The following is a 27,103-nucleotide window of genomic DNA, read 5'->3' on the forward strand; positions in this document are numbered from 1 at the left end:
CTGAACTAATCCACTTCTCATTTCCCGATCGGCTCCCCTCACCGGTCTGTCACCGCCGCTGGCTCGGTCCTACAAATGGTCCCCATCCCAGCAAGCAGCAAGCAAGGAGAGGCTTCTGTCCCCCAGATCTGCCCTCCATCACGGCCTCTGGTCTGTTTCCCTGGGAGTTCAGCTGCCCCCCCCCGCCCCCACCATCGCTAGCTCCATCACCACTGACCTCAGAATCTCCCCCTATTTAGCTGATACAGTTTCCAGAATTCACAGCCCCACACTCGTTCATTTCTCAGCCTCTTCGCTAGTCTGTGACAGCAGTAACAACAGTTAACAGTTTAAAAATGCCTGCAACAGGTCAGGTACTGTGTTCACATTTCTGTCCACGTTGTTTACTCCTCTGAATAATCTGCAAATTAGCTACACATGTATGGCTACGCTCATTCATTCGTGGTCCAACCTAATTTGACATCTGTTCATTAAATCAATTTTTATGGAATAGCTATTAGGAGCCATATACTCTGATAAGCTCTGGATAGAGACGAATGAGACACGAGGTCCAAATAACTCTCAATAATAGGTACGCAGGAAGCTGAGGCCCTGGAACGTCCAGTGACTTAGCTAAGGTCACATGGCCTTGTCATGAGTCAGAATCTGAGACCCAGGTTTGTTTCCCAGCCCACACTCTTTCTATACCACGCCGGCTCTCCATGGACCCCAAATGAGTTCAGCCCAAGCTCGTGCTAATAATGCCTTTCAGCCCCTCACTCCCCAGGAAATTCAGAGAACAAGCAGCCTGTCCACCAGCAAATCTCAACCCTCCACTTTCTACAGATCCACGTCTCAATCAAAATCCTACCTCTTCACTATGAAAATCTTAAGCCCCCAGTTTCCACGCTCCCTGAAGGCCAGAGGCTTGAAGGTAAGAGTCACCGATAAAACAACCTGTACATGACTTCCTGTCCTAAAATGAAGTAGCAGAAAGCTAACCGGTGGATGAGCCTCTGTCCATACGGCTGCTTTGAACGTGCAGACAATCCCCGACAGGGCGTCTTTTTCCACTGGTAAAAGAGACCAAAACTGTGGCTCCCACATACCTTCCGAAAACCAACACTGCCCTTTGATTTCGTTTCCCTTACATATAAATCTGCCCCAGAGCTCATCCAGAAAATTAATGTTAACGACCATAACTCAACCAGACCAACTCAACCTGGTAACATTTCCCCAAATTCTTAGGAAGGGAGGCTTCGTGGAGACGGAGGGCAGGATAGAAACGTAAAATCTGCCGTCGGCAGCTGTGCAGACGTAACTTTGTTTTTGCCGACAGAATGAGTGCGTGTGCTGAAGGCTACGCTAAATTGTGTCTTTCTGTTCATTATCTAAAATTGCCCAGGGGCGCCTGGGTGGCGCAGTCGGTTAAGCGTCCGACTTCAGCCAGGTCACGATCTCGCGGTCCGTGAGTTCGAGCCCCGCGTCGGGCTCTGGGCTGATGGCTCGGAGCCTGGAGCCTGTTTCCGATCCTGTGTCTCCCTCTCTCTCTGCCCCTCCCCCGTTCATGCTCTGTCTCTCTCTGTCCCAAAAATAAAAAAATGAAAAACGTTGAAAAAAAAAATAAAATAAAATAAAAAAATAAATAAAAAAAAATAAAAAATAAAAAATAAAATTGCCTGAAGCAGCTGAAAACGCGAGGAGGTACTTCTCCGGAGCATCTCACACGACAAACTGGGGGCAGCGGCGTGCAGAGCACTCACGGGAAAAATATCTGCTCAAGAAAGAAGCATGTGCGCAGCTCGCCAGATCAGCAGGAAAACAAACGTGTTTCTGAAAACGATCGGGCTTTTGAAACTCAGCGCAGCTACACTTTCTTACCAGTTTCAGATCCTTGGAAGACACCTTCGTGAACCACTGGTTGTGCTCCAGAGCAGCGATGATGGGTATCAGGTCCCTGGAGGCAGAGATAACAAGACACGCGAAAGCACTTTTAGGACAGCCACATGGGCACTTGATTTTCAACCTGTGACATCCAAGTTTACTTGTTCGTTCCTATCGTTCACAAGCACAGCCTCCAGCTGCAACGACTTCCACTGCTAGACAACGGTTAAAGCCTCCAGGACAGATCTTCACGTCTGTAAGCAGAATTCCTAAAGGCTGGCGTCAAATCACTTCGAGGGACTTTGATGGCTGTATCCGGAGGAAAAGAGACCTGTAGTAACGTGTGCTCGGAGACCTTCCTTGCTCTAAGAGAAACTGTACGTCTAGTTCTCTGTTAGCAAGTCTCTACCTTTAACCATCAAGAATGTCATATACAGTTCACCTCTCACCAATATGGCTTCGAACTGCATGGATTTATTTAATTAAAAAAATACAGTATTCTAAAGGTATCTTCTCTTCTTCATGACTTCCTTAATAACATTTTCTTTCCTCTAGCTTACTTTATGGTAAGAACATATAATACATACACGAAAATATGTGTTAAATACTTAGGTTATCGGTAGGGCTGTCGGTTAACACTAAGCTATTAGTGCTTAAGCTCTGGGGGAGTCGAAAGCTTGGGATTTTCTACTGCGTGGGAGAATCGGTGCCCCAGCCCCCACTCTCCCACCACTGTTAAGAGTCAACTGAACTCTCCCGGTGAGTTTATAATGCAAGCAAGGACACTGTCTAGCCTTGTAGATAATAAGTGACCCTGAATGGATCCCCGATGCTTAGCAAGCATCCTACAACCATTTGGAACTTTCCCGTCGTTCCTGACGCTGATAACACACATGAGACAGCCCAGGTGCATTTTTGTCTCATGCTTCCCACAAACTCTTCAGCCACTGAAGGAACTATGTGCTTCAGAGAGCCACCTGCATCGTGTTTTTCCAGCTTGATGTCTCCTACAACATGCCCCTAACTCATGCACAAGCCAAGAAGCAGACAATTCGCTACTCATCAAACACACCATACAATTTCACGGTCCGCAGCATCTTTCAGTGCTGTGTTCACCTAGGAAAATCCCTGCACCCTTCGACGCATATATCACACACCTCCTGTCTGGGTTCCCCTGGGCCACCCCAGCCAGCACCCTGTCCGAATCTCTATTTAGCATTAATTTTATTCTGCCTCGGAGTAATTTTATTCTGCCTCTGTATTCAACATTTGTTGCCCACCACCCCCAGGCTGTAAGTTCTCTGAAAACCAACTCTCTCTTCCAGTTTCAGCCAGACCATAATCAGTTTCATCCTCCTGGCGTGACACCTGGCAAACACTCAAACTGTTGCTGAAACGGAAAAGAAAGGCAGAAGGTGGAGAGAGTGGCAAAATCCACGTTATTTCATAGCCTCTGCGTACCGGGCCCTGTGGCAGGCACACTACTCAGACTATCTCATTTAACCACACGTCTGGCTTCGTCAGACATGCTTTCAAAAGGAGGGGCGCCTGGGTAGGGCTCAGTCAGTTGAACATCTGACTTCCACTGAGGTCGTGATCGCACAGTTCATGGGTTTGAGCCTCACATCGGGCTCTGTGCTGACAGCTAGGAGCCTGGAGCCTGCTTTGGATTCTGGGTCTCCCCCTCTCTCTCTGCCCCTCCTGAGCTTGCTTGCTTGCTTGCTCTCTCTCTCTCTCTCTCTAATTAAAAAAAATAAATAATAAAGGAGAAACAAGTCCCTGCAGGTAGGCGAGAGAAACAATGCAAAACAAAACAAAACAAAACAAAACTCTCAGTCACGTGGTTCCATGTGCCATCTGTCCAACGGAAGAGCCTCTTTATCAATTTTTGCTTAAGTTTCAGATTTAAAACCATGAACAGCAACCCTTCCCACAGGTCTTCACTCCCGTCCCTGCTCCCCACGGACCGCGTGCCAGAGTCAACGCCATTTGCTCCCCCTGCGATCTGGGGACAGTCGCTTCTCTGAAGGCAAATGCCGGTTTATCACACACTTGGTTCAGGGGTTCTCCCTGTACTTCTCCATTCAGGAGCCACGGCGGCTCCTCCTCATCTTATTTCCTTGTGTGGATTTAATGTCAAGCAGGGATGACACTTTAGAACCTCTTTATTGTGTGTGCTAGTCTGTCACTTGATTTGAAGGACAGCTGGCTTTTGTCATAACGAAGTCGTTTTCAGGAACCGAAGAGCACATCATTTATAGAAGCAGGTTTTATATTGTCACAGGGGGCAGGACAGCATCAGCTCTAAAACGACATGCAAAAATCCTGAAAAGGCAGACTGAAGTCCACAAGGGAGAAGAATCCAGGCAGAGGAAATGGTCGACAGAGCAAGGTACGGCTTAGTCAGAGATTTTAGATCCGACACCAAAAGCATGATCCACAAAAGGAAAAATTGATAAATTGGACTTCACCTGGTAAAGTGGAAAAATCAGTTTTTCCTTGGCAAATATTTGCACATCACGTTTCTAACGAAGAACTTGATATCAGAATGTATAAAGAAGTTAATGATAAGAAACAACCGAGTTTTTAAAAATAAGCAAAAGAGGCGAGCCTGGGGGTCTCAGTCTGTTAAGCGTCCGACTTCCGCTCAGGTCATGATCTCGCGGTTTTGTGGGTTTGAGCCCCGCGTCGGGCTCTGTGCTGATGGCTCGGAGCCTGGAGTCTGTTTCAGATTCTGTGTCTCCCTCTCTCTGCCCCTCCCCCACTCATGCTCTGTCTCTGACTCTCAAAAATAATAATAATTTTAAAGAGTTAAAAATAAGCAAAAGATCTAAACAGATACTTCACCAAAGAAGATCTATCAATGGCAAAGACGTACATAAAAAGATGTCTGAAATTATTAACCATTAAAGAAATGCAATTTAAAGCCAAAACAAGATGCCACTCCAAACTTAGTGAATTGCTAAGTTTGAAAACGAAAAATTGCCAAGCGACTGGAACCTCATACGTTGCTGATGGGAATCTGACTGGCATACTCGGTGTGGAAAACAGTCTGACAGTGTCTATGATATTCAATACACGCTGACCGTAAAAGCCAGCAACCTCAATCCTAGGTACTCAACCAAGAGAAGTAAAAACGTGTACTTCCACAAAAACTTATATGTTACTGTTTATAACGGCTGTATCCATAATGGTCAGACACTGGAGACAACATGGGTATCTTCCACCGATGTGGGGGGACTTCCAAGGCGAGGTAAGAAAAGGCAATAATATGGCGTCTGCTTACTTCCTTCTCCTGATAGGCTCACCCATGGAATCCAGCCGCCCTGCTCTGAGAAAGGCCAGGCCACGTGGAAGTGTCCCAGCAGACAGCCAGCATCAACTACCAGACCCGTGAATAAGGAAGCCTTCAAGACGGTTCCAGACCCAGCCCATATCTGACTGTAACAGCTGGAAAGAGCCCAAGCAAAAACCACCTAGCGGAGCCTAATCAAGCCCAGAGCTGTGACGGACAATTAACAAGGGACGGCTCTTGCTGTAGTCCATTAAGTTTGGAATGGTTCGTATATAGCAACAGATAACCAGAACACTTAGTATCTAGAAATAAGGCTTGAAAGCGAAGGGAACGGGACTGTTGACAGGGTGACCATTACAAAGCTTTTAAGCAGAGAAATGTTTCAGGAAGTTAACAATTTCAGCAATGTCGTCAGGATGTATCAGAGGAAGGTAACAATTTTCATTATGCAGGCAAGACGTACTGGAGAGAGGAGAGAAGCCTGAGGCAGAAAGCAGGTACAGAGGCTAGCTAGAACAAGAGCCAAGGCAAAATAATATTTTTTTCCAAAATTGATTAAAGACTTAATACAACCCCAGGGGCACCTGGGTGGCTCAGTCGGTTGAGCGTCTGACTTCGGCTCAGGTCATGATCTCACGTTCATGGGTTCGAGCCCCGCATCAGGCTCTGTGCTGACAGCTCAGAGCCTGGAGCCCGCTTCAGACTCTGTGTCTCCCTCTCTCTCTGCCCCTCCCCCGCTCATGCTTTGTCTCACTCTGTTTCTCAAAAATAAATGTAAAAAAAATATTTTTTTAATTAAAAAAAAAAAAAAAAGACTTAATACAACCCCAAATGAAACATGCACACTTTTGTAACGCAACTACAAAGAAACACAAGGACTGTTAGAATAACTGTTCCATCAGGTAAGGTAGGAGTGCAGGGGGAACCGTGATTGAAAATTGACTTATTAAAGTCTTCTTCGAAGAGGCAATAGACTGTTTCTCAACCTCAATGGCGGACACAATGGTTGACTTTACCATTATTTGCATTCTGGTACACGGAACGGCAAACTTCTCTCTAAGTAAACAACTGTAAGAATGGCCTTAACAGCATTACTCAACCTAGTCATTAAGCTAACCCAAATATCCAATTAACCGTAGAATGGATAACTTGTAGAATGGTCACACATCAGAATATAAAACGGAAGCAAAAGTAAATAAACTATAGCTACATACAACACTATGTAAAACCTCAATTTCTCAGGTCCAAAGCTTCTCTCAACCTGCCAGGACCGTGCAGAGAATGGGGAGCTTCAAGTCTGAGAAGCAAGCATCCAGGAACCACTTCAGCAAACACAGAGAAAAGTCAAGGTCTGAACTGAGTAACACTCGGGATTCCTAGAATCTGTCACTCTCAGAACATCTAAGCTGTAGGGACAGCCACAACAGAGGCCAAGGCTCCAGGAGACTCGGTCTACATATGACAATCTATCACCAATAATGATCAAAACTGGTACATCTCACCTCCACAGAAAAATACACAAGACAAGATGTAAATAATTTCATTCCTGAGAGTTCATTTTCCCGGATGGCTTTCTCAGAACACAGTAATAAGCGATCAGATAAGCAAACAGGATAACTCCTGATTCACGCGGGCCTCCCAACCCCTGTGCCGGTAACACCTCCCTGCCGAGAGCTCCCTGGACCTTCCCCGGTGGGGTCTGTGCCAATCAGAACCAACCCCTTCCTCGTGTTTTCACTAAGGCACCCCGGGGGTTACACTACATGATGTAGAAAGGTTTCCAAACACCAATGCTTGTCATCTCAACTGATTTTCTCATGGTGACAGCTTTTTACTATCAGTCCATGGCACGGATTCTGCCTCCCAATGTGTTTTGCCTTGATCTCCTAAGACACTCTTAACTACCACTTGACTCTGATCTGAAAAGTAAAGTCACCCTTGAAGAGTTACAGCAGTTTAGGTAATGCTCCCCTGAGTCTTGGTAACACGGGAACATAATATTCTCTGGTCATTTCCACAGGACATTTCTACTGCTTCCTGAAAATGGGAACAAAGACATCTTAAGACTCCAAACCCTGAGAAGGAAGATCCAATGTTAATACCCTTTAGAGTCACATAGCAGAATCTTTTCCTACACTCTGCTGAAGACAGAGGAGACAATTAACATTCCCTAACCTTTTCCCTGCTATAAATGTATTACACGTAGAGTTGTTCATTGCTGTGGTGGTTGTTAATCCAGCCGTGGGCTGGGGTTTGTAATACAAATTGAGATCATTAGTTCTCATCTCAGTTGGCAGCTCTGAATGATCCAAACCTTCCCTTAAAACTCAAATGTACCTAGGGGCGCCTAGGTGGCTCAGTCGGTTGAGTGTCCGACTTCGGCTCGGGTCATGATTTCACTGTTTATGGGTTCGAGCCCCTGTCGGGCTCTGTGCTGACAGCTCAGAGCCTGGAGCTGCTTGGGATTCTGTGTCTCCCTGTCTCTCCGCCCCTCCCCTGCTCACACTCTGTTTCTCTTTCAAAAATAAAGAATTAAAAAAAAAAAAAAGCAAAACACAAACATACCGAGTTTTTCACTTATTTCCAGAAAAGAAAAAGCATGCCATGATAAAACTGACAAAATAAGGGCAGCATCACAGAAAAGATCATGAACTGGGATGAGTTAAGATGGTGGAATAGTAAGGGTACCCTGGGCTTGTCCCTAAAATACAGCTAGATCAGCATCAAACCATTTTGAACACGTAGGAAATCAATCCAAAGATTAACAGAACAATCTGCATAATCTCAGGGACAGAATGTGGCAGCTTCTCTGAACAAGGACACCAAAACACACCTCAGATCTAGCTTCCTTACCTAATTTCTTTAATTGTTAATTTTTTGATTTCATTCTATTATTATAGCTGTTGTTGTTTTTTCTTCCTCCAAAATGACAAGAGGGTGGAATTTACCTCAAAAGAAAGAAGAGGAAATAAATGAAGGCCAGGGATTTAATGAATGCAGATATGAGTAAGATGCCTGAACTAGATTTTAAAACAAGGATTATAAGGATACTAGCTGGGCTTGAAAAAAAGCATAGAAGACACCAGAGAATCCCTTTCTGCAGAGATAAAAGAACTAAAATCTAGTCAGGCCAAAATTAAAAATGCTATAACCAAGTTTCAAACCCAAATGAAGGCCATAAAAACAAGGGTGGATGAGGCAGAAGAGTGAATCAATGATATCTAGAAGATGAAATTATGGAAAATAATGAAGCTGAAAAGAAGAAGGAAACAAAGGTAACAGATCACAAAGGCAAACTTAGGGAACTCAGTGATTGATTAAAACATAATAACATTCGTATCATAGGGGTTCCAGAAGATGAAGAGAGAGAGAAGGGGGCAGAAGGTTTATGTGAGCAAATTATAGCTGAAAACTCCCCTTATCTGGGGAGGACACAGACATCAAAATCCAAGAAGCACAGAGAACTCCCATTAAATTCACCAAAAGCCAGCCATCGCCAAGACATATCATAGTCAAATTCACGAAACACACAGAAAAGGGAAGAATTCTGAAAGTGGCAAGGGGGAAAAGAAGTCCCTAACCTACAAGGGAAGACAGATCAGGTTCACAGCAGATCTGTCCACAGACACTTGGCAGGCCAGAAAGGGATGGCAGGATATATTCAATGTGCTGAATTGGAAAAACATGCAGCCAAGAATACTCTATCCAGCAAGATTGTCATTCAAAACAGAAGGAGAGATAGTTTCCCAGGCAAAGAAAAAAACTGAAGGTGTTTGTGACCACTAAACCAGCCCTACATGAAATTTTAAGGGAGACTCTTTGAGTGCAAAGAAAAAGAAAAAAAAAAAAAAAAAGACCAAAAGCAACAAAGACTAGAAAGGACCAGAGAGTATCACCAGAAACACCAACTCTAAGGCAAAACAATGGCACTGAATTCATATCTTTTACAATAATCACTCTGAATATAAATGGACTAAATGCTCCAATCAAAAGACACGGGGTATCAAAATGGATAAAAACACAAGATCCATCTACAAGAGATTCATTTTAGATCTAAAGACACCTGCAAATTGAAAGTGAGAGGATAGAGAACTGTCTATCATGCTAATGGACACCAAAAGAAAGCCAGAGTAGCCAAATTGTATCAGACAAACTAGACTTTGAAACAAACGCTATCGGGGCACCTGGGTGGCTTAGTCAGTTAAGTGTCCACCTTCAGCTCAGGTCATGATCTCACAGTTCATGAGTTCAAGGTCGACACTGGGCGCGCTGCCGTAAGCACAGAGCCCACTTCGGATCCTCTGTCCCCCTCTCTCTCTGCCCCTCCCCCTCACGCTCGCTCGCGCGGACTCTCTGTCAAATAAACATTAAAACAAAGACTGTAACAAGAGATGAAGAAGGGCATTATATCATAATTAAGAAGTCTGTCGATCAAGAATATCTAACAATTGTAAATATATATGCCCCCAATACGGAACCACTCAAATATAAAAGGAGGCGGATAGAGGATGGGCTAGATGGTGATGGGTATTAAGGAGGGCACTTGTTGGGATGAGCACTGGGTATTTACTGTAAGTGATGATCACTGAAGTCTACCCTTGAAACCAATATTGCACTGCATGTTAACTAACTAAAATTTAAAGAAAAGGAATGAAAAGAAAATAAAAGAGAAAAGAGAAAAAAGAAAAAAGAAAAGATCATGAACTAGCCTCTGGAAATGCAAAATTTTCTGTAATGTAGGGATTTTGTGTGTCTCTTTTCCTTTCAATTAAGAAAACTGGCCACTTTATACGGTTGTTCATTTTAAAAGGAGTCTTTTTAAAGTTGTCAAGAATCTTCAAACTACTCTACGGTGAACCCAGGGAGGTACACCCGTAGGATTTTAGATCGAAGACTCCAAACCCTTCCCATCACATTCAACCAGCCACTTATTTGGAAAGCCAACAATCACATGTTTCCTGAAGCAATTCCTCAAATAACGAGAGCACTCTTGTTGTTTTGGGTGTTAAAAATAAACTGCTAATAGTGGGAGAGGGGGCTATTTCAAAAAGTTAAAATGCAAAAACAAACAAGTTGGCAAGTGATTCAGGGTCTAAGTCACTTGCCTTAGTCACAGAGCCCGTCTGACCCAGACCGGAAACCACGCGTACGGAATTGTTCACAGACATTTTGAAAAGGAAAACAGAAGCCAGCGCTGCTCTTCATACCTGATTTCACACTCCAAACAGCATTTCTTCCTTTTGAAATGAGAGCGAGAATAAAGAGAGACAGCCTAGATTAGGAAAGAATTACACCAATGCCCTCGGGACAACGTTGACAAACATTAACCCACACGCAAAACTCTTCTGGAAGCATCAGGCTCAAGATTGTCACTCTGATGAGTAAGAATATGAAAACACAAACACACGAGTCTGAAGGGAATGAGCTGCCAGCTGGGCTCTCATGAGCCAGGTTTAAACTCAATGATGCATGTCATTGAGCCTTTAGAGGATTGACGAGATTAGCTCGTCTTGCAAATCTACCGGGAGCAAGAAAAAAAAAAATCGATGTATCCAAAGCGGTATATTCTCTTCGCCTTGGCACCACTCCCCCTCCACCCCATCATTCCCACCCCTGCAAATTACAGCGTAATTACACTTTTTAACATGTCGGCTCACAGACCTTGGAGAGGTCCCGTGAGAAATGTGCAGCAAAGCCTTTTCCAGCTATGCCTCTTTTTGGCCCATTGGTACCTAAAGCAGCGCATGCTTCAAGAATATACTTAAATAAAATTTTGGAAGCTATAGAGAACAAGTGGGTGGGCATTTTCCCAAGTACAATGCTTCCTAACTGCTCTTCTCCAGGGAGGAACTGGATGGCTCTAGCATGCATACGGTCATCCCCATCCGCGAATGCTTACCCCTCATTCAGTTCTGATACAGCCTTTTAGCTAGTCAGTTTTCCGTGACAGCATTCAAGTTGCTCGCGATCTACCTTGAAGCTCCGGGACAGACCCTCAAGACTGAAGGGAGGTGGCTGAAGACGCACACGCGTGGAGGCAGTCCCCAGGGAAGACAAAAGAGCACACTGGAGGCTTCATAAGCGGCCTCAGGACGACGTCCACGTTTCCCCATTTCTCAGTTCCTGAGGCCGTGTGCTATAAGGGTCACGGTGTCCTAACAATGGGTATGTCTCTGCAGGAGAGCAGATCCCGGGCAAATGAGAGGGGAGAGGACATTAGGAGGGTGTGTCTGATTAGAACGATGACGGGGGCACTGCCCAGTCCCTAGACCTGCAAACTCTCAATCTATATTCTCTTCGATGAGAATTATCGATGGGGAGCACACGCGTGCAGACTGTTTCCTCCGTGCCTGTGCTCCACGTGAGAAAAGCCGCCCAAACCACGTGTAGCCTCCCTGTTCTCAGACCTGCAACATTAACACCAATGCCCCACGCATGACCCAAACCTCCCGATTTGGATAAGCTGAAAAAAACGGTCGTTACAAACCCCTAGATGCAAAAGATGCCGGCCTGGGGTGAGTGAACTGAAAGAAACACACAGAATTGATAGGAATCCGGAGAGGATTCAGCCATGGATTGGAGTAGGTAACAAAGAGCAAAATCGGGTTAAGAACGTGAATAGTCTAACGACCGCCAACCTGCCTATGGGGGAGAGTATTTGAGTAGTCCAGGAAGCCTTTAAAAAAGAATCCCCTCACCCTCCCAGGGTTCTGGTCTGTTTCCCTAGAGCAGCTCAGTTGCCCTTGAACATCCTTTATTATGCGGCACTGGTTTGACCCTAGAGCATCACGTCGTACAGCCTGAACAAGACAGACACAACCCGGCCCTCACAGAACTTCCATCCCAGGACCACTAATGAGTTTAGAGACCCTAGAGGCTCTTAAGAAAGGAAGTGTCTAAGTATGGGGACTACAGACAAGGAAGAATGGAATGAAAAAATAAAGCTTTGAATGGTGGCCAATTGGGAATTATGTTCCAACAGAGCTTCTGGGAGCCAACTGCCACCATGGGAAAATTCACCAACGCGTATGAGAATTACTGCCCCGTTTGCTAACAAACTCCAGCTCAACTGGGGCCCGTCGACCTCTCCTCTTGATCCTCCAATGCGTCTCATTCCTCCCTTCTTTTCTCCACAATTCATACCCAAACGAGAAAGTAACATTTTTGTAAAACCTCTCAAATTCAGACAATGACCCCTATCCCCCTCAAACTGGGCCACTCTGGATCCTTCCAAACTACTGTGCCGCTTAAGTACAGACTGTCCCTTCACGGACAAGCGTGCTCAAGATTCTAACATACAGAAATGTCCATCCAGTGTACTCCGTTCTAATTTGACTGGCAAAATATTATTAATACAGGCTATCTAAAAGCACTGACCGTAAGTAGCCTCTTTATATGGAAGCTGGCACTAATCGTAATAGTAAGAATCATGGGGGGAAAATTAAATCCTCAACAACGAGGGGATATACTGAAGATTAGGGCAAAAGAGTTCTGGAAAAAGTCCAAGTATTTAGGCATTAGTAGGAAAGGGGACGTCTATAGCAATGACCCCTGCTGTTATTAAGCCCACTGCAATAAAAAAAACAAACAAAAAAAAAAAATTGAAAAAAAAGAAAAAAAATTGAGAACTAATTTTTTAGTAGTTACTACATGCAAAATACAGCAATAGTAATATGTTGTATATTATAAAACAAAGATTGAAATTTTTTTTTTTAACGTTTATTTATTTTTGAGACAGAGAGAGACAGAGCATGAACAGGGGAGGAGCAGAGAGAGAGGGAGACACAGAATCTGAAACAGGCTCCAGGCTCCGAGCTGTCAGCACAGAGCCCGACGCGGGGCTCGAACCCACGGACCGTGAGATCATGACCTGAGCCGAAGTCGGACGCTTAACCGACCAAGCCACCCAGGCACCCCAAAGATTGAAATTTTAAAATGAGTCAGCAATAAGCATAAATAGAAGCTCTAATTTTTTTTTGTAGCTCATCTTGCCTTTTTCTTTGGGGAGATACAGCCCGCAGAGCGTATGTTTGTAAATAAAGTTTTATTGGAACACTCCAATCGCACGTTGTCTAGAGTGCGAACGTTCAATCGCACGTTGTCTAGAGTTGCTTTTGAGCTGCCACGGTGGCTGCCTGCCCCATAAAGCCTAAAATATTTACTATCTGGCCCTTGACAGGAAAAGTTTTCCGCCTTCTGATCTCAGTAATGACAAAAGTGCTTCTAGCCCTTTACCAAGTAGGAAAAGTAAATGATCATGAATGCAGTGTTTACTGACAAAATGAAAATTCTCCAGCTAAGGAATCAGGAAAAACTCTGTTTGTGGGGAAATTCTAAGTTTCAACAAGGTTCCTCAACGGTGGACAGCATTCCACGTATTTCTATGTATGTCAAGTAACTGTATTTAGCAGCTTCCCTAGATATGGTTTCCCTCTGTGGCCAGATTAATCACCAAATTGATTAATCACCAAATTGAGCACAGTGGATATGCTGGAAAACAGCACTGACATTACACATAGCCTGTTAATGGTGTAAAGACTGTTGAAGGTGTGACAGAGGAAGCCAGAACAACACCTCAAGCCGCCATACACGGTGTCTTCACTCCAAGTATGGTCCATGGACCCCTGGGGAACCCCGGGACTCCCTCAAGGGCCTCACAAGTTCAAAACTACTTTCATAATAACACTGAAACAAATTGTCCTTTACGCCGTGTAGACGTCTGCACGGATGGTATAAAAATGACAGCAGGGAAAACCACCGGCGCCTTAGCAGGAATCAACACGGCCATGCCAGGCCTGGACGCCGGTCACTGTGTTCGTTACCGCCACACATGCGGTTTCTTCCAACAAATGCCCATGTCATTTAAGAACGCCCTTGGGGCGCCCGGGTGGCGCAGTCAGCCGTCCGACTCTTGATCTGGGCTCGGGTCACCATCTCACGGGTTCGTGAGTTCGAGCCCCGTGTCAGGCTCTGCACTGATGGCACGGAGCCTGCCCTGGATTCTGTCTCTCTCCCTTTCTGCACCTCCCCTGCACATGCACTCTAGCTCTCTAAAAATAAATGAATAAACTTAAAAAAAGAAAAAGCTGGGGCGCCTGGGTGGCTCAGTCAGTTAAGCCTCCGATTCTTGCTTTCAGCTCAGGTCATGATCTCAAGGTTGGGGAGTTCAAGTCCCACGCTGGGCTCTGCACGAACAGTGTGGAGCCTGCTTGGGATTCTCTCTCCCTCCCTCTCTCCGCCCCTCCCTCCCTCATGCTGTCTTTCTTTGTCAAAAAAAAAAAAAAAAAAAAAGGAAAGACAGAAAGAAAAGAAAGAAAGAAAGAAAGAAAGAAAGAAAGAAAGAAAAAGGAATGCCCTTGATGAAGTAGAAAATACTTCTTTTATTAAATCTCAGCCCTCGAGTACCTGCCTGTGCGACAAAACAGAAACAGGCACAAAATGCTTCCTCTTTATACAAAGAGCTCATCTTCTCAATGCAAAGTATCTTTGTGATAGAGTTCTAAGCAGAACTCGCTCTCTCATGGAACACCATGAAAAAAATGACAAAGTACAGTCAATTCAGACTTGGGATTTAGCAGATGTTTTCTCTACAGCGTAAAAAGTTGTTAGCCCGTCACTTCGAGGAACTTTTTTCCAACAGTAAAGTTATAACTTTAAAAAAAAAAAAAAAAAACCACTCGAATCTGGGGAAACTTTTATCGGCCACTAGGAGACTGACAGTTTTGCCACGCTTAAAAAGACTTTTTTGAGAGGATCAGCGGTGTTAACACATGTCCTCTTTTCTCCCTATTGTACAACAGCAAAATATCTGCACGCTATGCATAACCCAGTGAACCAGTATTTTCTAAATGAACGATGCAGAATGCTTGCTACAAAACCATCTGGGGGTAAGATTAGTTCAAAGTACAAGATGGACCAAATGGATTTGCTTTTTAAGTTTATTTATTTTTGAGAGAGAGAGAGAGAGAGAGAGAGAGAGAGAGAGAGAGAGAGCACACACACTCAAGCGGGGGAGGGGCAGGGAGAGAGGGGGAGAGAAGAGTCTCGACGTGGGGCTCAACCTCACAAACCGTGAGATCATGACCTGAGCCGAAATCAAGAGCCAGGCGCTCAACCGACTGAGTCACCCAAGGGCCCCAGTGGGATTTAAAGTAAAATAAAAAAAGTTCGTTGATACGGTTTCCGACTCCACACAGCAACTGAACTTTGGAAAACCATCGCTTTACTAGTCATGGTAGAGTATGAAAGAGGAGTATCCACAGTCATGTGACGAGGCTATTAACAACGCTCCCTTTTCCAAGTACGCATCTGCTTAAGCCTGGATGTTCTAAATGTACTTCGGTCAATGCCACGCATCACGAGAGCGTGAACAGGAGCGGACACGGGAACCCAGCTGCCTTCTGTGAAGTCAGAAGTTACAGGGATCAGCACACAGGTGAAGGGAAGCCACTCTTCCGGCGGACTTAGGTTTGTCTCGGAAAATGGTTATTGTTCACGACAACGGTACCTACGTTAGCATGTAATGGGTTTATTAACATGTTTAAAGGCATTAGTAAGTGTTTAATTTTAGTTTCGGCTTCTAATACGGTGAGTCCCAAAAGATATAACCCACGTAACCCAAAAGCTCAATCACTGCCAAGACCTGTAAAGGGTTCCGGGGGCCGCACACATTGAGCCCTAATGCTGCAGGGCGACCCAGTCCTCTTACTCTACGTACAATTTCCTGCTGCGTTTATTGGAGAAAAACCTGCAGACTAAGATTCTTCCTTGTTTCTCAGTTCACTTTTTCACAAGCTACGCAGGACAGACACCCAGGGAAGCCGGAGCGGGAGTACGACGTCCCCTCGTGTGCAGGAAGAGGGGGAACGGCTCCAGGCGGGAGAAAACCACCCTGCTCCACAAGCAGGAAGCAAATCCACGCTTGAGAACCAGGGGCTTCAGGCACTTGGCTTCGGCCACGAGCACAGACCAGGCCTCGCCGCCCTCTGCAGCCCCCAGCACCGCAGAGAGGGCTCCCGTCCGTGTTCTCTGCTCCGTTCCGTTGGCTAGGACTCTTCGGGAACCCTGTACAGCTCTGGATTTTCCCGCCAGGTAGGTGGGAAAATAATTTGAAATGGCATTTTTCAGGCCACGACGCCGTATTCCAGCTGTGCGCGTAGCGCGAAAGGTAGGGCCGGATGCCAGGATTCTCTCTCTCGATGCCAGAGAGGACGGACTGACTGGGCTGAGGTTCACGGCGGTGGGACTAGCGTCTGCTGCTTAAAATAAGCAGCGTTTCCAGGGAGGAGGCTGGGATACCCAGCAAAGACGCAGGGGCACCACCCAACGCTGCCTAACCCTGAACGAAGCTTCTTCCCTGGGGCCTGACCCCGCTAGCCACGGCCCTAAACATATGAACGTCAAGATCTTAAAACTTGCAGGTTTCTCAAAAAACGTGTAACGGGATTCACAGCCGTGTTATTGTTATCGCAAGGCGGATAACGACAAACCCGTTCCCACCACCGTGTGCGCATCTATACCCTAGCAGCGAATCCCCAACTCATAAAGAAATTGTAAACCAAAAGTCATTTCTTAGGATTACAGCATAAAATTGCCTCCTAGAAAAAATGTTCTAAGGCAATTAGGCAAAATAATACTATATTACATAGTATTATATACACAGGGCAGATGATTAAATAGACTTTCGTAAGCCGGTATAAGAACCTCAGAATTATATTATTTCCATAGTTCCTAACTATGAACTCTGGATTTCAAGTACACACAGGCACCTCCATCCCAAATGAACACATCTGAGACTATTACTTGAAAGGCAAAATTCAGAGAGTCTTAGATTCTCCAGATTCCCCTTATAACGGGATTTCCTGGAGATCGCCTGTGTCTATAAGCACCAGCCGAGAAGTATGGTTCCAGAAGCAAAAATCAGTTGCAAACGGAAGGAAAGAAAGCAGTGGCTTACCTGTGGTCAAGATGGCTGAAGTCTTGCAAATTCAATTCCCTGGTGTCCTGTGTCAGATAAATTGTATCCACATCCTGTTTAAATATAATTAAATCATGTAAATAGTCCACACAGATGATCAGGAAAGAGGGATGCAGAGAGAGAATTAGACAATGATACAGACAGATTTTCACATAATCTGAGGAAGGAAGATTTTAAGCCGAAAACATGAATGGTGGGGGGAAAGGAAGAAAAAAAGAAACCAGCCAGTCAAATACTGGAATATTCTCCAGGGGGGGGGGGGGCACACACAAGCCTGCACACAAACACACTTACCCACTGTACTTCTTCTCTGTATGAAAATCCAAGCCAGTCACACACACAGGCGTACATCTGAGAAAATCCACCTGAAACACACACAACAGAAACACACAACAGAAACGTGACAGGTTTTTGGCTAAATGATTTTTAAGTTAAAGTTTAAAAGTTTAAATATGGCCAATGTTGACAATGCTGATTATTTCTTTCTGTTTGGGAAAACGGCAAAGATTCTCCCCCTTGTTCTATAGTAAGTACACAGCAGGACGCAATACGGCTTAAATACAGGACTTTTATCCACCAGTCTAAAGTCTGTGCAGTGGTAATTACACCTTAAAACTAATTGTACCTTTACAGAAGCATACTAGGAATAGACGTAACTTCCTGGCACGGGGACATCCATGTGGCCATTTATAATTTGGTTTTAAAATGCATGCTCACCGCAGGGCCCCTGCTCGGCCACGGTCTGGCTGTCCCACAGAGCCTGGAGACTGGCCAGTCGCTCAGAGGGCTCCATGGAGACTTTTTTCATGATTCTCCTGAAAGATCAAAATAACAATAAATTTCAAAAATCGAGTAGTTGGCACCGCACGTAGAAATCTGTTTTGTGGTACGCCTTTTTTTAGACCAAAGATGGCTGCCACTTTGATTTCGGTAAACGTAAATTCCACTTTCTGAGCATCAAGAAGCTGGAAACCTCAGAAACTTAATTGCCTTTCTTTAGCCCCCTTTTATAGGCCCAAGGAATTATCCAGGGATGTGGACAGTCTCTATGTTATTTCGTTGTTTCGTGACAGTAGATTGCACTAGAATAATTAGAAGGCAGCGTGTTCTACTTGATGAATTACTAGCTCATGTGTATGCTAAATTTGAATCACGAGCTTTCAAAAACTTAAAACACACATCTCTTCCTCTGTGCTTCCATAGTACCCCTTACAAACGTCTGCCAAGAAAGAGTATATCATGTCGGAAGAAGTGTTCCTTTTACTGTGGTTCAGAGCCCGGCCGACCACTTCCAAATTTCACTATTCACAGATCTGGCAAAGTAAGAGGACCTACCCCGTGGGGGAATCGCGAGAAAGAAAGAAATTAATACCTGTGAAGTTATCAAAACAATCCGCGCTGCCTGGTGAAGTCTCGATAAACATTAGCCGATGCTCTCAGAGTTATCACATACTAATCGTTTCAATTTTTTTTTTAACATTTATTCACTTTTGAGAGACAGAGACAGAACACGAGCAGGGTAGGGGCAGAGCAAAGGAGACACAGAATCCGAGGCAGGCTTCGGGCTCTGAGCTGTCAGCACAGAGCCCGACGTGGGGCTCAAACCCACAAACCGCGAGATCATGACCTGAGCCGAAGTCGAGTGCTTAACCGACTGAGCCACCCAGGCGCCCCTCACGTAGTAATCATTTAATGGGTAATTTATGAATCCATTAACTCACCCCCGAATTTTTATTAAATGTCTACAGCATGGCAAGGCCAGCTGTCAGATACTAGATACACAACCATGAACAAAACCGACACCATCCCTGCCCTCCAAATGGACAGCCTCTCGTGAGAAGCAGACAAACAGGAGGTATAAAAGGAGAAGTAGAGGGTATAGTGGGGCGGGGGGTGCAGAAAAAGGGCACTTAACTTCTCCTCTGGTGGGGGGAGGGCAGCGGACCGTGGGGAATGTGGACGGTGCTCTCCAGTCCCTACCACGTCTATGCTAAAACCTGAAGAGGAATAAAGACGTCATCGGGGCGGGGGTGGGGGGAGGAGATGGGGAACCAGGAGCTGGGGAGACCGCTCCAGACGAAGGGACAGCAAGTTCACGGCCGTGAGAAGGCTCGTGCTCACCACCAGAAATGGCACACGGTTCAAAGCGGGCCAGCAAACACCGCGTGATGGGGAGGGGGTAACAGAAGAGTCTGGGGAGCTGGCAGGAACCAGGTCGCGGACAGCCTTCGAGGTCCGATTACGGGGTTTGGATTTTATTCGTAGGGCACGGAGGAGCCACGAAAAGCCTGAACAGGGTGCACCGGCTGGTGAGAAGGGCACCGTCCACAAAATCTGCAGGGCGGGGGTGGGGGCAAACTTTGGACCCAGATAAAGAACTTGAGAAATTAAATAGAAAAGCCCAGCGAGAGTGAAGGTCATGAGCTTCTGCAGGCAGCAGGTGGACCAGCCGTGAGACTTCCTCGGGCTCCCGCCCGCCACAGCCCAGACGTGTGCAGGAAGGGGCAGCGGGCACGCTGTGGGGCTGCTGGCTTTCCAAGCTGGTGGCCAGATGGACTTGAGGGTACTGCTGGGGTGACGGACACTGTGGGCTGGGCGCTCAGGAGAGGGAGGGGAAGATCCAAGGGATCTACGGCCCAGAGGCCCTGAAAAAGTCCGAGCGCTGGTCCTTCCGAGGGAGAGAGGGCCGAACGGCGTGGTCACAGCGAGACGAGTGAATTGTGACTTGACCCCGGCACACGCTGTTCCAGGAGCTGACGAGGTCTCGGGTGTGGCCCTCGAGAGTCAAGTGGGGAGGAGGGGAGGAGGTCACAGGCTGTGAGGAAGGGTATTGGGTCAGAAGCACCGGGATCAAGGTAGGACTTGGGTGCGAAATGGTGTAAATAAAGACGCTAAGTTATACTGAACATATTTTAATCTTTCTTTAATGACTTAAAAGCACTTCTGCCACATATAATGTTCTCAGTCATCGTGACGGATCTCAATCACCTCGTAGAGTATTGGAGGAAAATAGTTGTCTCCATTTTCTCACGGGATGGATTCCAGAGAAAATGTGCTACCTCCTGGCAAGTTGCCCTGTTCTACTCCTAGAGAAACCCTGCGATACACAACAAAGCATTTAAACACCCTGAACGTTCTGCTTGCCCTGAAAACATTCCCACACATCCTTGCGGTTTTTACGACTGAAGCATAATCAGGTATAACCCACTAGGCCAAACGTCATTAATTCCTTCAAATTCTCGTGTAAATGCACGAGGTCTGTGAGTGCAGCATGATTTTTCTCAATCTCACCTGAAAACACCTATGATTAAATCCCATCATCTTAAAACTCCTGAACTGGGGGGTAACTGTGGGTTTAACAAGACATTCGCAAACGGACGTGAGATTACAGAATCTTCCAGATCTTACAGAATGATTCATCTCGGTTCCATACCATCATCGGGCATTTTAGTGGCATTGTTTTCTGGCGACCAGACAGCAAAACCAGATATTACGCAAAGCAACAGCAGACCTGTCAGAAACAGCCCCCAGCGTTTACACGACTCGGTTAAGTGAACCTTGGACACATCAAACTAGACATAGGTCTGACTTCATCTGAGATCACATCTGTCTTCTAGAATTCTTGCTTCACTTCAGCAGGACTGTGGGGCATGCTGTTTCAATGACACACAGGACGAAGTTAAGCTAGTCAAAAGCAGGAAGAAAATAGGGTAAAAAAATCTTTGGCAGGAAGCTGGTAGGATCAAGAATAGGAAGGTGGCAGTCTAGGATTAGAGGGAGAAACAGATGACTTCTCATGGCAGATTCAGAAACTAAAGCCTCAATTTTATTCCAAAAACAACACTGGACATTCCTGCTCAGGGGGTAAGGGCAAGTCAACTGGAAAATGAGAAGCAGTGGCTAGCGTAGACGTCTGTGTGCAGAGGCTGCCCCTTGACCTTCAAAACCACTCTTTGACGGGATCAGTCTGAGGTTTTCTAAGCAGCCCCGCTCTGTGACACTTTTCTTTCTTTTGCAAGGAACTGCAAAGCACTTCGATTTCAGGAACCGAAGACGTCTCATGAAACAGGTGCATTGACTTGCATAAGAGATAAAGTTCTAAGGAGTAAACTTCCAGGAGATGGCCAGTGTCTACGTGCTCTAACTCAATGCACAGAAACAATGAGAGGGGACCCCCCCTCAATGGCCCATATTGTTTTTCCCTGTAGTTCAACAGCAGCAAAGAGCCCATGTGCGTGCACCACAGGACACAGCTCACACCTACACACACAGGGAGAGGGGGTGTGTTGTACAGACAGACCGACAGAAAGGATTTGCTGGCAGGATAAGTGCCGCGATAGGTAAACCAAAATCCTAGCAGACGCACAAAGCCTGCCTCTCGCTTGCAGGCGGGACTGTGGAGCTGGACCAAGCACGTGTGCATCACAGGCGTTTACCTTACACAAGCCTCAGAAGGACAGTAAACGTCACCAGCATGCCAGCTCTCTGTGCAAATCTCATGCCTCAATTGTCGACACGAAAAAAATCCGTAAACTCTTCCACTCCACCGAATTGATCTATTTAAAATTCAGTTCCAAAGCCTCTCCCACTCGAGGGCGGTAGTCACCAGCACCGTGCACGTTTCACTGACCCAAACCACATCCCAACCAAATACTGCGTCTGCTTTAGAAAAATGAACGGGCTACACAGCACCCTTCTTTTGTTTGCACATCAACTCCTATTCTGCCACTTTTCTTCACGAGAACCTCACCTTTGCATACTTTAATTGGCTTTGACTTCAAAAACAGATCTGTGGTATCTTTTTTTTAAAATTTTTTTTTTGGTAATGTTTATTTTTGAGACAGAGACAGAGCACGAACAGGGGAGGGGCAGAGAGAGAGGGAGACACAGAATCTGAAGCAGGCTCCAGGCTCCGAGCTGTCAGCACAGAGCCCGACACGGGGCTGGAACCCACGAACTGTGAGATCATGACCTGAGCCGAAGTCAGATGCTTAACCAACTGAGCCACCCAGGTGCCCCTGCGGTATCTTTTTTATTACGGTAGCAAAGAAGCTTTGTCCTAATATGCTGCTACTCAGCCAACTTTCCCGAATGTGTCACATACAGGACGGAATAGTCAAGTATTCCGTAAGTTATTCCCAGGAAAAACAATCCTGTCAGGAGGTTACTGTTCAGGGCGCCCGGGTGGCTAAGTCGGTTAAGCAACCAGCTCTTGACTTCGGCTCAGGTCATGCGTGATCTCACGGTTTATGGGTTCGAGCCCTGTGTTGGGACGTGCACTGACAGTGCAGAGCCTGCTTGAGACTCTCTCTCCCTCTCTCTCTCTCAAAAAATAAAATCATAAACTTCGGAGATATTCCCTACAAACATTGCCAATTTCCTTTCTGATGGGGCGGGCTTTTTTCCGACGCTGCTGGGTACCCGAGTGCACTGAAGTCTGTGCCACAGCTACAACTCCTGTAGCATCACGGAAGCAGTTTACAGGGGCTAATTGAATCCTCATCTCCATTCACAGCATGATTCCCCTTTTACAGATGAGGACACCGAGGCACTGAGAAGGGAGTTAACTTGCCAGAGTCTCACCCCCCTGAAGCATCCCACCAAGCTGACACCTTCCAATTCCTACCTCAAGGCTCTCTCCACACACGCTTCTAAAGCAGCCCAAAGGGGTGCGTAACTCCCATCTTATCCTAACATTCAAAAGCCTTCCATAGCTCCCTACTGCCCATCCCGGAGGCTTGTCCTCTGGCCCCCTCCTCACAGTGACATCTGCAGGCTCCCAATTCCAGCTACACCAGGCAGGTGGCTATCCTCCCAGTGGCACCTGCTCCCCTCGGCCTCCAGCCTCCGCCATCTCCCCACAGAAGTCCGGTCAGCACACCCTCGACAACCACCCCCCCCCCAAACAAGGAGGAGAGCAAATACACATCCTACGTTATTTCGCTGGCATCCCAAGTCAAATGTGACTTCTCTTTCTCGGAAACCTGAGGGTTTTCTCTCTCTCCTAGAACAATTGGAGGAACTTTCCTACACCACCTCTGAACTACAAACTCTTGGAGAACAGGGCACGGTTCACTCATGCATGTGTGCCCGCCCGAGGAAGTGCTTTAGTGAACACTTTCTAGATGAATTCTTCCATGTCCTGATGACTTAATTTAACAATTCAAAAACAAAAAACAAAAAACTAGCATGGTTTTGGAGAATAGCCAAGGTTCTCAATATTAGAAAAGCCGAAGGCCATAACACAAAACAGCTTCCTGAAGAGAAATGCCATTATGGACACCTCTGGGAAAACAGATTAAATGACACTTAGGCTGCAAATATTTCCCTAGCTTTCCCTCACCGTCACGGTCTCAGGGGCCAGGCCCGAGTGAGAGTGGTCACAAAACAATGCTAATGGCAATCTGATTTTTAAATTTAACTTAAATTTTCTTCTTGAATCTTTAACTTTTGTCCATATTTTGAAATAGCCTTTCCTGGGGCGCCTGGGTGGCTCAGTCGGTTGAGCGTCCGACTTTAGCTCAGATCACGATCTTGCGGTCCGTGAGTTTGAGCCCCGCGTCGGGCTCTGGGCTGATGGCCCAGAGCCTGGAGCCTGCTTCCGATTCTGTGTCTCCCTCTCTCTCTCTGCCCCTCCCCTGTTCATGCTCTGTCTCTCTCTGTCTCAAAAACAAATAAATGTTAAAAAAAAAAGTTTAAAAAAAAAGAAATAGCCTTTCCTTATCTTTAAGTTTATTTATTCATTTTGAGAGAGGGGCAGAAAAAGAGGGAGAGAGACTCCCAAGCAGGCTACCTGCTGACAGTGCAGAGCCTGATGCGGGGCTCAAACTCACAAACCATGAGATCATGACCTGAGCCGAAATCAAGAGTCAGACGCTTAACCAACTGAGCCCTCCAGGTGCCCCGAAACTTTCCTTATTTAGAGAGGACGGAAACATCTTTTTGTAAGAAAAGGAGAGAGGAAGAGATAAATATATATGTACAGAGGGGAGGTGAAGAGAGGATACTGGGGTGAATATTAATTTTAATTGAAATTCTTCATTTTTTTCCTACCTGTGTTTTCTTGACTATACACAAGAGGGCTGATTATTTGTAGATAATTTATATATTGTTTTTATATATTTGATTCTGACCATGGATGTAATTTTCAAAATTTGTATTTGGGTAAAACCAGAAACTCAGATCTTTACAGACACAGCTTCATGTGTATAGTTGAACTTGGGCTGTGCAAGAACTAATTATCTGAACTGAGGGCAGTCCTGGCTATTTGTGCTCCAGACCCTCCAGGTTCCTGACATCTGCTCATCAGATATTTTATTGTCCATCCATCTCTACCACAGGCGCCCTGAGCAAGTAAGGAGAGGAGGGCTGGGGACCCAAGGTCCCCACCACAGACTCAGGTAATACATCTGATGAGACAAATGACTCAAATAAGGTTGAGGATCCCATATACAGTTCCTTTCTGAAGTTTTTACTCTAATTCCAGTTATTAACATACCGCGTGATATCAAATACAGTTTCATATTCTTCAACTTATTGTTGAGTGGGATGTATGACATTTGCTAGGGACATATTTTGTTTTGCATGTTATTTACATAAAGGAAATGTTTCCCTTACTGACCACTTTAACTAAAGCACGCTAGAGATGCACCAGAAAGGGTATGATGACCTACCTCTCCACCCTCGCTAGTCAATAACCAGCACCAACGTAATTAGCCATTTCCCCTGCCAAAACCGTGCCATGCGATGTAAGCAAAGGAGCTTCAAGATTAAAGGCCGAATGTGCAAGTCACGAAATATTACAGGTTTAATTCTCACGCCCTAACCATGCATGGTGGGTATGAAAGCAAACCAAAAGTCAAGTACATTCACATTATTTATTTTCTGCCAAGTCAAGTTCTAAATTATAATCCGTGCCTTCTTCCACACTGGTGGCTTCATCTAAATTCCCTCTACCTTCCTGCCCTCCTCTCTAAACCCTCTCCCTGCTTCTCGGGGGGGGGGGGGCACTCCGCACAGCCAGCCTGCATCCAGCCACCTCCCACATATGCCCAGCCACTCTGTCTCCTCTAGATCAGACGCCTTTTCTTGCAGCTCCTCATGTAGGTTCTCAAGAACTGCTATGTTAGTGAGAGCAGACGTGGGTGGAAAGATGCACTCTCCCCCGTGTCGGTTCACAGAGGTGAGCATATGGGCCCTTCCTGGCTCTTCTTCTTGCACTTGTCCTCGTTCTGAAGATGCTCTCTCTTCTAGGTGCACACGTCCCTCTGGCCGATCTCAGAAAAGTCACGCGTGCAAGACTGTCTATGCTCACGCCTCCCACGTCCGCTACGTCTCCAGACCCGGACCTTTCCTCCAAGCTCCGACCCCACGTACATAACCACCCATCTGATATCCCCACCTACACGTCCTAGACCTCAAGCTTAACATGCTTACAGCAGAGCGGTTGGGGTGTTTTCCCCCCAAAATAAAACTTGCCCCCGCACCTACCCTGGGCCCTCTCCACCTCACTGAAAAGGAGCACTGGTCACTGAGTCCTTAATCCGAAACCCTAGAGCCGTCCTCGGTCCTCTCTTTCCTCACTGCCGTCACCCACACACCAAACCTATCAGCCACTCCTGTGCCCACAATAAATCTTCCGTGTCCCATCCTCTATCCTTACCTCCAACGTCACTGCCCTACCCCTGGCCGCGGCCACCCTTCCCCTGGGTCACCGCCGGTGTCTCAACCTGCTCTTCTCCTTCCACGCCATTCTGTCTCCAGCGGCACAATTTTCATAAACTACAAAGGGAACCGTGTCCCATCCCTTCATGCATGCGACACTGGCTTCCTCATGAGCTGCCGCTAAACTGCAGACTCTTTACTCTCTCCATAAAATGACCAGCGCCTACGTTTCCAGCCTGATCTCATACACCAGTCTCCATCCCTCCCGTCTGCACCCTCCTCTTCCACACCCTCCAGCCACAGCGCATCTCTCAGCGACGCCAATCCCGGTCCAGGCAGGTGCCGCGGCAGGAGCAGAGGCCCGAGAAGGAAACATTCCCCGCCCTCTTCGGACTCCTTCTTCTCCATGACGGTCTGTTCAAAGCATCATGGCCACAGGGAGGCCCTTGCAGACAGAATTTTATTCTTTGTGTTAGCCCTGCAGGGAGGATCAGTTGCAAGCATTCAAATTTATACTTACTTACTTCATTTATTTATTTCCCTTTCTCGGGGGGTCTGCTTCCCAGTGGAAATTCCATGTGGGTCGTGCACCCCAACACTTAGCACCCTGCCGTCGGTAGTAGAAACTCAACATTCACCGAGGGATGAGTGTGTAAAGAAACAATTATAACACAGCGAGACAGGTGCTAGTCTGGGAAGTGATCGCAAAGTTCTATGGAAACGGAAAGAAACTCTTTCAAGATCTGGGCTACGTCTTTTGCAGCGGAAGCTTGTCTGGAAGAGCAGCCTGAATGAAAGCACTGAGAATACAAGAGGAGGATGTGCTCAGGCGCAGGTGGATCACGGGGCCAGACGGCAGTGGGCTTCTAGGCCAGGCTCACAGCACAGACGCTACTGGGGTATAGAAGCGTAACTCTGGTGACGGTGCGGAAGGAACACAAGGAAGAGGACTGGAGACGGAGACACTATAGCTAGGACGATGTCACCCTGGCAAGCGAGACCCTCTGGACTCAGGCAGTGGGCATGAGAAGACAGCCAAAGGCCCAGACCAGAAACTCCGCATGAAAAGGGTTTGGCAAGTAATGAGACGTGCAAGTTAGGGACAAATGACTTTTTAAATGACGAGGCCGCTGGGGCGCCCCGGTGGCTCAGCCGGTTAAGCGTCCGACTTCGGCTCAGGTCATGATCTCACAGTTTGTGAGTTCGAGCCTCTGTCCCGACGGCTCAGAGCCTGGAGCCTGCTTTGGATTCCGTGTGTGTGTGTGTGTGTGTGTGTGTGTGTGTGTGTGTGTGTGTGTGTGTGT

The 27,103-nt window shown here is 46.4% G+C and overlaps 1 protein-coding gene across 2 annotated transcripts in view; it reads right to left on the minus strand.

Annotated features, from left to right (window-relative positions):
* Nucleotides 1-27,103, minus strand: part of CARMIL1 (capping protein regulator and myosin 1 linker 1) — a 310,173-nt gene that overhangs the window by 153,013 nt on the left and 130,057 nt on the right. For both annotated transcript variants that reach the window (XM_049654691.1, XM_049654692.1), the window contains 4 exons: nt 17,853-17,950; nt 17,430-17,500; nt 17,115-17,188; nt 1,861-1,936 (listed from right to left, as the gene is read on the minus strand). In XM_049654691.1, coding sequence (XP_049510648.1) covers nt 1,861-1,936; nt 17,115-17,188; nt 17,430-17,500; nt 17,853-17,950 — 319 coding nt within the window. The remainder of the gene's footprint in view (nt 1-1,860; nt 1,937-17,114; nt 17,189-17,429; nt 17,501-17,852; nt 17,951-27,103) is intronic.

This window comes from Panthera uncia, assembly GCF_023721935.1.
Source record: "Panthera uncia isolate 11264 chromosome B2 unlocalized genomic scaffold, Puncia_PCG_1.0 HiC_scaffold_25, whole genome shotgun sequence".
NCBI classification, from domain to species: Eukaryota; Metazoa; Chordata; class Mammalia; order Carnivora; family Felidae; genus Panthera; species Panthera uncia.